At 41.1% G+C, this 12,838-nt stretch overlaps 1 protein-coding gene across 1 annotated transcript in view; it reads left to right on the forward strand.

The window, feature by feature from the left end:
- The window catches only part of LOC306960557 (NACHT, LRR and PYD domains-containing protein 3-like), a gene marked incomplete at both ends in the record, with an annotated part of 243,675 nt that overhangs the window by 175,615 nt on the left and 55,222 nt on the right, over positions 1-12,838 (forward strand). The window contains one exon of the mRNA XM_079552991.1: positions 140-307. Within this exon, the coding sequence (XP_079409117.1) occupies positions 140-307 (168 nt within the window). The remainder of the gene's footprint in view (positions 1-139; positions 308-12,838) is intronic.

Genomic DNA, 12,838 nt, shown 5'->3' on the forward strand with positions numbered 1-12,838 from the left:
CTCTTTCTGTTTAGATTTAAAATGTGCACATCCTCTTTGACCAAACACCTGCAAAAGCCTAACAGCCTCTTTAAATCCAGTTCTTATTTTTGTGTTTGTGTAACTTTGTGTCTTATTGTAAATGTTCCGTCTCCTCCAGACTGAGCGACTGTAACCTGTCAGAGAGCAGCTGTGAAGCTCTGTCCTCAGTCCTCAGCTCCTCTAGTCTGACAGTCCTGGACCTCAGCAAGAACGACCTGAAGGACTCAGGGCTGAAGATGTTGTCTGTTGGACTGAAGAGTCCTCACTGTAAACTGCAGCAGCTCAGGTCAGAGGGTTTACTCTTCATCTCTGTGAGTTTGTCATTTCTCTGACTCTGTTTAACCCTGTGTGTTCAGACTGTCAGGGTGTCTGATCTCAGAGGAAGGCTGTGCTGCTCTGGCCTCAGCTCTGAGGTCCAACCCCTCCCATCTGACAGACCTGGACCTCAGCTTCAACCATCCAGGAGACACAGGAGTAAAGCTCCTGACTGCTCTACAGGAGGAGCCCCACTGCTCACTCTCCACTCTCAGGTGAGGACAGTTATTACACAGTTATTACACAGTTATTATACAGTTATTACACAGTTATTACTGTGGATCTGAGTCTGTGTCTGTTTCAGACTGAGTCCTGCTGGAGAACAATGGATGAACTGCAGATGTAAGTCTGACTCTTAATATACTTTTAAAATGTTGGTAGAAGATTTTCTGTTGTACAAGTTTCTCTCGTGTCGACAGCTGTGATATTGACATCAGAAGAGTTTGAGCTGTTTTCACTCAAACCTTTAGAACTGAGACCTTCATTATTATTCTGGAGAAAGTTAATTTAACCCTGTGTTCATCCTGTGTTCATTTTGAATGTTAAAAAAACAAAAAAACAATTCCTTTCCTGATATTTTGTCGGTGTTGCAGCTTGAGCCACATTTTCAGAATCTAGTGTTTGTTTTTCTCTCATGTCTTTTATTTAGTAGATCTGCATTTCCCTGTCGCCCCCTAGTGTACGAAAATGTACACGCCTAAAAACAGCCAAAACATCTATATTTGCAATATTGTTTTCCACTTTTTGCATAAATCACATGAACTACTTGAAACTTTTCCAAAACAATCGAAAAATTTAATAATGTTCTGGATTTTAACTTAAAATCACAGTTTCAAAACTTAAAGCTGAAAGAAATTGTTCCACAAAAACACAAAAGTGTTATTATATTTGTAATAATAAATTGTAGAGCTGAGGCTTTGTCTGTTTCCAGAGCCGTGTTTGTGTCACAGATGAAGTGAAATTCATTCATTTGGAAGAAAAGGAGTGAAATGTAACATTTTTATTGTATTTCATCAGATTGGAGCTCATTCCCATTGTCGGCACAGGAATAAAATCACTGTATTTTTTTCTATTGAATATAATGGAAATAAGACATTTCCAATGGATTTTACCCTGAAAACTTCTATTTTTAAATCTCACTGAAATACGGCATAAAATCACTTCATCTGTGACATCAGGGTTTCATTTGGAAGAAAATCTGTGAATTTTGACATTTTTACTGAATTTCATCAAATTCTTTTCTCTGACAGTTGGCAAAGCCGGTGTTTCATATTCTACAGTTTGTAAACTGTGTTTCTGTGAGAACCAGAGCGCTGTGGGCGGAGCCTAAAGTCGTTTTTTGTTGTTGTGCATAAATAGTAATTATCAGCTGAAAGTGACCTGAACACACAAAATAACCTGGACAAAGAGCTGCAGTCTGGATTTATTCTTGTGTTTCCTCAGGTTTACAAACCTGGGCCTTGTTTTCAACAGAGACTTTTCTGCTTCTAAACTAACCCCTGATTGTGACGCTCCCACTGAGCTGTTTCTTCACACTCAACATTATTGTCGATAAATCACGTGTTAATATTAATAATATTCATATATTTTATATAAAACATAAAGACAAACAAATCCTGTAGTTTCCCCTGGGCCACAGCTTCAGTATAAACTGGCTGTAAACACATGCATCTGTTACAATGTTAGAAAAGTGGAAAGTCCTGAAATGCAGTGAAAATGTCAAATTCAACTCCTTTTCTTCCAAATGAAACGCTGACATCACAGATATGTGACTTTTTTCCTGTATAACAGTGAGATTTAAAATGTGAAGTTTGATGTGAGAAAAGTCCAGGTTCTGCCATGGCTCCATTATATCCTAATGGGAAAATAACATGATTTCATTCATCTGGACGACAGGAACAAGGTCCAAACTGAAGAAATACAGGACAAATGTCAAACCTGACTCTTGTTCTGCAAAATGAAATGATCAAATATATGACTTTTATACGGCGACAGGGGAGCAAAGACAAAGGAAGTCATGAATGTTTTTATAATGAACAACTGGACATAAAGAATCGTCCACGACAGAAAAACTACAAATGCTTCAAATCCATTTTTTGCTGATCTTTGACACGTCCAAGGCTCTAAACACCACATCAGTCCCAGCTCTGAACTCTTCATTATTATAAAGAGAATCAGGTTTTTATGTTGTTTGTAACAAACTTCAAAGGTTTGGTTTTGAAACTGGCAAATAAAGGGTTAAAACTCCCAAATAAATCACATGTTTGGTAGTTTTGAGAAGGTGAGAAGTGATTCCTGAGATTCGTGAAAAAATAAGAAAAAGATGAAAGAATTAGGTTTTTATATTTTAGTTTGAAAAGTGTGTCCATTTTTGTACACTAGGGGGCGACAGAAAGAAAACTGAAGGACGACACAAAGGTTAAACCTGAGACTTTATCAGTCCTCACACAGCCCCGCCCACTGTTACACAGCCCCGCCCACTGACACACAGCCCCACCCACTGTCACACAGTCCCGCCCACTGTCACACAGCGCCGCCCACAAGTAGGGGATAGCTGCACACCCGGAGCCGGGACAGATCTACCGTGAAGCGAATCCACCGTGATAGTGTGCGATAGTGCGCCCTCTGCTGGTAAGGACAGAGCTACGACGGTATTTAGCTCGGAGACTACGGATGGAAACTAGCCATCTAGCCATTCAGCCATTTAGCTGTAACCCGGTGCAGTACATCTCTCTTCAAGCTTAATGTCTGTTAATTGGCCCTTCAATAATGATTAAAGTAAAGTAACGTAAACCTCTTCGGAAAATTGATTTTGATCAACTCAACGAACGTGAGAGGTTTTTTACCGCGTTATTTCTCATTCTAAAATCTTAGATGCTTCTGTTGTTTGATAAAGCTAACACTTTAAACGACATACGAATTAGCGTTTATGCTAGTTGTAAGTTCGTACAATAAACAATAAATAATCCCAATAGTAAATATATAATTTATTCATGTATTAAGGGTACCTTTTACTTTCTGTGGCAAATTATTACATATTTTCATTTTAAAGAATCTTCGCCAGGGCACTCTTGAAAAAGAGATTTTTAATCTCAACGAGTTTTATCCTGGATAAATAAAGGACAAATACATTTTTTTAAAAGTTATGGCACCATTATTAATGGCACATTGTTGCATGTATATGATATACATTTCATTTTTACACATTATTGACAAGTGTTGATCTTATGCTTTAGTGAAGTTGAGGAATGCAACAGAAAGATGCTAGAGGAAGTCCGTATGGTGAGGGCTGGAGACGTGGGTGCAGGGGGGCTGGAGGCAGGTGAAGGTGGTCGGGGGAGGGGGGCAGTGTCCACTGTGCTGGAGACGTGTGAAGGGGAGGGAGTGGGGGGAGAATTAAACCGGTTGAAATGTTCGTTGAATTCATCCGCCCCGCGCTGGTCTCCATCAGCTGTCCCTCTGGCACTCTGTCCAAAACCGGAGATGTTCTTCAGTCCCCTCCACATGTCCAGTGCGTTGCCCTGCTCCAGCTTCTGCTCCAGCTTCTCGCCATAGTCCTTTTTGGCCTTCCTGATCCTCCACTGGAGTTCATGCTGGACTCTCCTCTGCTCCTCTCTGTCCCCTGAGTTGAAAGCCCTTTTCTTTTGGTTCTGGAGGGCTTTAAGTTCAGGGGTCACCCAGGGGTGGTTGTTGGAGAAACACCGTACCTTCAGGGTTGGTACAGTGTTTCCCACACAGAAGTTGATGTAGTCTGTGATGCAGTGGGTCAGGCCGTCGATGTCATCTCCATGAGAGCTGCAGATCATGTTCCAGTCTGTGGTCTGGAAACAGTCCCTAAGTCTCTCTTCAGCCTCTTCACACTTTCACAGACCTCTTCTGTGCTGGCTCCCTTCGCACCTTGGGTGTGTAATCCGGCCGCAGAAGGACGAGATTGTGGTCTGAGCGTCTGAGCGGGGGGAGGGGGGCAGAGGTGTAAGCGCCCTTCACGTTAGCATACAGAAGGTCCAGGGTCTTATTGTTCCTTGTGTGGCACTTAAAGGAATAGGCCACCGTTTTTACATACTAAGATGTTCTTACCTCACTTTAGACGTGTTAATATATCCCCGTCTGGTCTTTGTCCGTGCCCTCTGCCAGGCAAACGGAGCACATACGCAGCCTCTCCCACATGTCATATAGCTCCAAAAAAGCTCACGATAGAAGCTACCAAGCTCTTCCACGTGTTCCCTATTTAAATAAAGTTATGTGAAGTGTTTTCATGCGAAGTATATTTACACAGAAATGTAGCATGTCGATTTTATAAGCAAATAAAAAGGGGGACTATATTGTGAGGCGTAATGATACGAGGAGTAAAACGGCTGCGTATGTGCTCCGTTTGCGTGACAGAGCGCGCGGACAAAGACCAGACGGGGATATATTAACTCGGCTAAAGTGAGCTAAGAACATATCTTAGTATGTAAAAACGGTGGCCTATTCCTTTAACATACTGCGTGAGTGTGGGGATAGTGGCGGAAAGAGAGGCATGATTAAAGTCACCGGTGATGAGCAGCAGGGCGCGGGGATGACGCATCTGGGTCTGGGTCACGGTACTGTGGATGCGCTCACAGGCTGCGGCGGCGTCGGCCAAGGGAGGCATATACAAGCACAAAACGACCATGTGTGAAAACTCCCTCGGTAGATACCTAGGCCTCATGCTGACGACGATCATCTCCAGGTCCCGGGTGCATATCTGTTCTTTCACGTGTGCGTGGCCGGGGTGGCACCATCTCTCATTCACAAACACAGCTACTCCCCCGCCTTTCTTCTTTCCGCTCCCCTCCACACACCGGTCTGCGCACGCCAGTTTAAATCCGTCCAGGGAAACCACAGAGTCCGGTATATTCCCGTTCAGCCACGTCTCCGTAAAGCACATCAGTCCGCACTCCCGATAAGCCCTCTGATGTCGGGTTAGTGCGGCCAGCTCCTCGGTCTTGTTCGCGATGGAGCGCACATTACCCAGAATCACTGAGGGTAGCCATCTTCTCCTCTTGCGTCCACCTCTGCAGCCTCTGCGTTTTCTGCGTATCTCGGCGGGGATCACCGGCCTCTCCACATGCAAGTCCTTGAGTCCAAGAAGCTGCTCCCGTGTATAAAGAAGAGGACTGTGTGTGTCACCGTGGCAACGAGAACAACAAAAAGGAGACGCAGATCCCAAAAATACCGAAGACATCGCAAATAAAAGGGAAAGTGCAACAAAAAACAGCTTCCCCTGTGCACAAATGCACAATGTCTAGTCTACTTGATGAATTTTTTTTTAAAACACGTCTATAAATAAAGATAAAAGCAAAAAGTGTAAGAGAGGTAACAGAGCCAACGTAACTAGCTGCCAGTTAGGGCCGGCGCCATAGCAAAAAAAAAAAAAAAAAAAAAATAAGTAAATCACGTATTTATTGATATTTATATATTCAAATCTTTGAGTCCATTTCAAACCAATATAAATGTCGTTCTCCTCTAAAGAGTGAACAGGGACTAACTGCTGCTGTGTTTTCTCTCCGTCAGATTTCACTGAACTCTCTCTGGATCCAAACACAGCTCAGATAAACCTCAAACTGTCTGACAACAACAAGAAGGCGACATATGTGTTTGAAGATCAGCCGTATCCAGATCATCAGGACAGATTTGACAGATGGTTTCAGCTTCTGTGTGACTCTGGTCTGACTGGGCGCTGTTACTGGGAGGTCCAGTGGAGAGGATGGGTTTATATATCAGTGTCTTACAGAGGAATCAGGAGGAAAGGAGGAGATTATGACAGTTTGTTTGGACACAATGATCAGTCCTGGAGTCTGATCTGCTCTAAAGACGGTTTCTCTGTTCGGCATAAAAACAATCAAACCTCCCTCCCTCAGCCCGGCTCCTCCTCTGGGACAGTAGGGGTGTATGTGGACTGTGCTGCTGGCTCTCTGTCCTTCTACACAGTCTCCTCTGAGGAACTGATCCACCTCCACACCTTCAACACCACCTTCACTCACACCCTGATCCCTGGGTTTAGGCTCAGGACTTACGGCTCCTCAGTGTCTCTGTCAGACTGAGGATCAGACTCTCAATTATACAGATGAGCTTCAGTCACATGACCTTTTCCTGACATTCCTGTCCCAGTTCATTGATAAAACAAAGTATATCATTAAGAGATGTTGGAAAATCTCTAAATCCTTTTGTTCCAGAATCCTGAGTTCAACATCTGTCATTAAAACCACTCAATAAATGAATTAATAACTTGATTTAAATATGTGACCAATGCAAAGTGGATTTATTATTTATCATTTTTTATTCATTTAACAATAAAATCGTCACTTCTATTACCGTGTCGTTCATTTGTAAGTTACAAATTCCCTGATTTTTTTTTTAAGGTCATTCTTCTAACTCTTCAGGTGATTCTAGTCTCGTGTGAATCGACGCGTCGGAGGAAAGTTTTTAACCAACGTAATGAATAAGAACAACATTGACTGGCTTAAATTCAAACAACTGCGAAATAAATTTACACTAAAGATCCGGAACTCTAAAGCAAGCTATTTTCTAAATGAGACTTCGAATAAGCTCAATAATCCCGCTAAATCCAAAAAATCAAAATCCAAACCCTGACTCATCTAACAATAGCTCTATTTTTCCAGCATGAATTTTGAAGAATAACAGTAAAATCACAGATAAGACAGACATTCTAAATTGCCTCAATAAACATTTGATTGTCTCTGGATCTTTGTTCAAAGGAGTTAAGACATCAGTAAATTCTATTTCCTCTTTAACTGTTGATGCATGCTATTCCGTGTCTTTAGACTTTATTTAGAATTTAGATTCTTCTAAAAGACCTGGTCCTGACAAATTGGAAACATTCTTCCTCAAAAAAGCCGCTGAATCAATATGCCACATTTTAATCTTTCATTGGCCACGAATGAAATACCTGAAATTTGGAAATCATCAGCATTTGTTCTCCCCCTACTCAAATGTGGGGATCCTACAGTACCCGATAATTATAGACCTATCCCCAAACTCTCTGTGTTAGGAAAGATCCTAGAAAGTCACATTAGCCAACAGCTCAAGGATTTTTTAATTTCAAATAAGATTCTTAATAACTTTCAATCTGGTTTCAGGAAATGTCACAGCACCACAACTGCAGCGACTAAAGTGCTGAACGACATTGTCGGGGCCTTGGACAACAAGTTGCATTGTGCTGCACTGTTTGTAGATTTGTCCAAGGCTTTTGACACTGTTGATCATTCAGTTTTAAAACACAAACTTTTGTCAATTGGCAATTGGTTTTCATCTTACTTATCAAACCGGACTCAGTGTGTGCAGATGGATGGTTTGTCCTCTGTTCTACTTACTGTCCAGCAGGGGTACCACAGGGCTCAGTCCTGGGCCCTTTGCTTTTTATAATTACATTAACAATCTAGAACAGAATATAAACAATGCAGCACTGCACTTCTATGCAGATGACACTGTGTTAAACTGCTCTGCACCGACTCTTCAAAAATCACTTTCCCTATTGCAGTCGGCTTTTACAAATCTCCAACATAATGTTTTAGATCTTCGTTTGGTTTTAAATTCTACAAAAACAAAAGTAATGACCTTTTCAAATGTAAAATCCAAAAACATGCAAATGTTGCCTCCTGTGACCACTTTAAATGGCGACATAATTGAACATGTAACACAGTATAAATCTCTCGGTTTTATTATTGACAGTTCTCTTACTTTCACTCCTTATATTCAAAGTCTGATCAAGAAGCTAAAAGTTAGACTTGGTTTCTATTTTAGAATCAAATCTTGTTTATCTTTTAGGGCCAAAAAATCAACTTGTTGCTGCAACTTTCCTCCCAGTCTTGGATTATGGGGACATTATTTACAGACATGCATCTGTGAAATTGCTCCGGTCGATGGATATAGTTTACCACGGAGCGCTTAGATTCATTTCCAATCTCAAATCTCTCACTCACCACTGTCTCCTTTACTCTTATGTAGGTTGGCTGTCTCTCTCCTCATGACATTTTATTCATTGGCACTTGTTCATTTACAAAACATTACTTGGTTTACTTCCCTCTTATTTACAGTCACACGTCACTCTCAAACCAAACACCGGTTACAGCCTTTGTTCACAGGATCGAATCCTCCTTTCAGTTCCTGATGTAAGGACTGACATGGGGAAAAAGACTTTTAAATATTGTGCTCCTTCTGATTGGAGTTTTCGTGAGCTGGTCTCTCTAAACTCTTTTAAATCTAAACTGAAAAAAATTGTACAAAGCCGTGATGGTTTCTGTTGTTAAGATGTATTTTATATTTTGTATTATATTTGATGTAACTGTTTTATGATGTGTTGCTGCCTCTCAGCCAGATCACTCTTGTAAAAGAGATTATGAATCTCAATGAGTTTTTACCTGGTTAAATAAAGGTTTAATAAATAATGAAAAATCGATCCAAAACCTATTTTTACCAGTTTATTCACATGGAGGAAAAAGTGAGTCGTAGTGTGGGGGGTCACGTAGTGTGGGGCAAGTTCTCCAGAGACGAGTCAAACTACAGGAGTGAGTGAGCAGTCTGGCCATGTGGTGCAGAACAATCTCTCTCTAAATGAGGAAAAGACAAAAGAGATTGTCCAGCATGCTCCTCTAACAATCAACAGTGCTGCAGTGGAGAGGGTGACCAGCACTAAGTTCCTGGGTGAGCACATCACAGAGAAGCTCTCCTGGACCATGCACACAACATCACTGGTCAAGAAAAGTCATCAGCGTCTCTACTTTCTCCGCAAGTTAAGAAGAGCTACAGTCCCAGCCTCCGTTATGTCCAACTTCTACAGATGGACTAGAGAGAGCATCCTGACCAGCTCCATCACTGTGAGGTTCTTCTACAGAGGGACTATAGAGAGCATCCTGACCAGCTCCATAACTGTGTGGTTCTTCTACAGAGGGACTATAGAGAGCATCCTGACCAGCTCCATCACTGTGTGGTTCTTCTACAGAGGGACTATAGAGATCATCCTGACCAGCTCCATCACTGTGTGGTCCTTGTACAGAGGGACTATAGAGAGCATCCTGACCAGCTCCATCACTGTGTGGTTCTTCTACAGAGGGACTATAGAAAGCATCCTGACCAGCTCCATCACTATGAGGTTCTTCTACAGAGGGACTATAGAGAGCATCCTGACCAGCTCCATCACTGTTCAGTTCAGTTCAGTTCAGTTAATTATGAATATACAGTAAAAACATTTACATATTCGTTCAAAGAATAATGCATATTCATAAATGGGACACCCTTGAAGCGACAGTTAGCTTATATATGGGGCCCAAAATAAGACACAACATTCCAAACCCACTCTATACTAAAACTACCTTACCTTACTTTTACTACCTTAGGAATGTATCAATTAAAAAGGGTACACACTATATGCTCACAGACATTGGAACATACTACCATCAGACACAAGCTACTTTAGTATTTTTATTTTTTATTTTTTTTATTTCATTTTTATTTTTTTATTTTAGAGGTCCAGCTAGGGTTCATTGTATTTTCTTCGAAGCTCAATGTTTAATTTATTTTTAAAAATGGCCAAAGATGTTGCAGTTTTAATGTCAGTGTTCAGATTGTTCCAAGTTTCTGGGCCTTTACACGCCACACTAAGACTTGTACACTTGAGTGTTCTCGTTTTTCCCTTTAAGAGGGTTTTATGCCTTGTGTTGTAATCATGAGCAGGTGGAGAGGTTGGGATGAGTTGAGCCAGTCTGTCCTTAGGTCTAGACATGACAGTATACATTATACATGCATTTTGAAAGAAGTTGCCCTCCGTGAGTTTCAGCAGCTTATATTTATAGAAAAAGGAGTAAGTGGGGCTGTTAAACTTGGCCCCAGAGATGGCTCGAATGGCTTTCTTTTGGAGGGCTTGTAATTTCAAAAGATAGCAGGGGAATGTCTTGCACCAGATCATGTTGCAGTAATTTAGATGGGGTTCCAAAAGGGAACGATACAAGCTTAAAAGTGCCTCAAGAGGAAGAAAATGTCTCAATTTATAAAATATGATTTTTGAAATTTAGGTGTTCGTCAATTTTAATTCCAAGAAATGTAATACAGTTAAGTCTTTCAATATTTACACTTTATTGAGATACGTACATTTTCAAGATTTCTCCTGTTTCTATTTGAGTGAAATACAATAAATTTGGTTTTATTTATGTTTAATGATAATTTATTACAATTGAACCATGTGTCCACTTTTGTTAATTCATCATTTATGGGGTTTTGTAAAAGTGTGCTCTGAAAGCTCTAATTTTGGGTGGGGTTCGCGAGAGAAAATAATAAAAGTCAGCTCTGTGGCGCCCCTTCAAACAGGCAGTTTACATTGACTCAATGGAGGACCGGTCGCAAAAAAATCATCGCACAAAAGTGACATTGGCCAAGGACATAGACCACGTCAGGACATGTAAAAAATTATATTGTGACCCCGCCCTAAATGCTACAGAAAGTCGTCCATCTTGGCCCGAACCTCAAACCTTCAAAATCGTACCTCTTGAACTTCTGGCCCCTGATCCTCGAGTTTCCAATGGAAAGCCTCCAATTTTGGCCAACATGTCCCATTACACCATTACAAACGCAGCCGCTATCGCCAAAAACGCCTTTGAATTGGCTTTTAAGTGGCTTGTAAGTGGCCCGCCCATCCTCCGTGAAAATAGCCAGAGTTCTTTGCCTGCGGTCTTTCATATGATTAATCCAAAATCGGATATGTTGTTCACTCAACCTATGTAGCTTTATTGGTAGAGTGCTGGGTTCCCATCCGTAAGGTTGCTGGATCGATCCCAGCCTTGACACAATTTCTTTTAGACTCTGCACTTACTGGGAAGAACATGAATCACCGCCTATGGTTCCACCCTCAATAAAAACGGGGAAATAACCCCTCTCCACTGGGGTTCTGGGACCTAATTTCGGCCCGTGAATTTAGAAAATCCTCGCCCTCATTTGTTTGTATGGACTTATAGCTCAGTGATAGTGTGGTCGTCTCAGCCTTGACACTTTTCTAGTGCTTTTTCTTTTTACATGGGCCGCTGCACACTTGTCCAAGTTTAAAACACATGAGCGGGGGGCATTTCATAAGATATTTTTTCAGGTCGGCTGGCATTTGCTGTCTCTGTGTAGCATCATGGCGAGAGTGTTTGTTTCCCAACTGTGAGATTACTGGATCAATTCTGACCTTGACTTTCTTTTTTTGTTTTTTTTGGACTCGCCACCAAATGGATATAACATGAGTCAACGCCTTTGTTGCCACCCTCTTGAAAAACGTGGAAAGAACGCTTCAAGAATATGCCAACTGAAGACAAAGAAATTGTGGCATAGTAGGGAAATAACTGAGGCAACACTGGGGACAATGTCGAAAACAATTGAAAAAATGTATGGGGGGGACACATGACCTGAATTGACCACTCCCCCCCAGTGGTAAACTGGGAATGAATTTCTAACCGGTAATTTAAAGAAGAGTAGCCCACATCAGGCCCACATTACAATGTAGTTACAGCTCAGTGATAGTGTGCTGGTCTTTAGTGTAGGAGGTTGCCACTTTTAGAATGCTTTCACTTTTCTTGCCGGCACAAGAGTGAGGCCAGGCTGGGTGTGAGGCAGAGGCGAGAGCAGGTTTTGGCGAGAGCAAGCGGGGGTGGTCGCAAGGGGGAGTGCGCCAGGGGCGAGGGCCTTTATCGCCGCACGCGGCATGGAAAATATGAACGTTTCAAAAATTGGAAAGCAAAGTGCTAGAAGGGTCAATTGCTTCTATCAAAATATGAAAATGTGTTTTTAATGCTCAAAGTAGTCCTAAAATATAAAATAACACATCTTTCAAATTAAGTATCATATAAGCATATTGACTGTAAGATCATTGTTTAAGTGCTAATGGCATTTGGGTATGTACAACTTTTGTGCACAGTCCAAAATTAGACGGCAGGTAGAGATTGGTCCTTCTTTTTGACAAGCTTTTTAATCCCTTTATTGATTGATGGTTTATCTTCCTTTTTTTGTTTTATATGATTTTACAATTTTTATTTTGCAACCTTGTGACATTTTCTGTGAAAGAATGATATGCTCCGTTGACGTCATTTGCATAAACTATATCCTCTTGGGCTGTTAATGATCTATTTCTTCTTGCCGTTGTAGTAATCTAAATATTGACTAAATGGGTAGATGATCACTAATGTCTGTCAAAATCCCGCACATAACAATGTTTGTTTTGTGATTAAATGGAATGAGCCCATGCTGTTCATTGAGTGAAAAATATAAATTAAACCAAACCACCACCTAACATAAAGTAAAGTAACCAAACAAAAGTATATCGCAGTACTTTGTAATGTCACCCTGGTTGACAATTACTAGAGTCAAATGTTTCCTGTCCGAATACTTATTTGCCCCATTGTCCATTAAGAGAAACAAAACATGAAACAAACCAAACCAAAAAGAGGGAAGAGTTTGCCTAAAACCAATAAAAAGACATTCAAAGAGTGTAACC

Source organism: Gobius niger, assembly GCF_951799975.1.
Source record: "Gobius niger genome assembly, chromosome: 3".
Classification (NCBI taxonomy): Eukaryota; Metazoa; Chordata; class Actinopteri; order Gobiiformes; family Gobiidae; genus Gobius; species Gobius niger.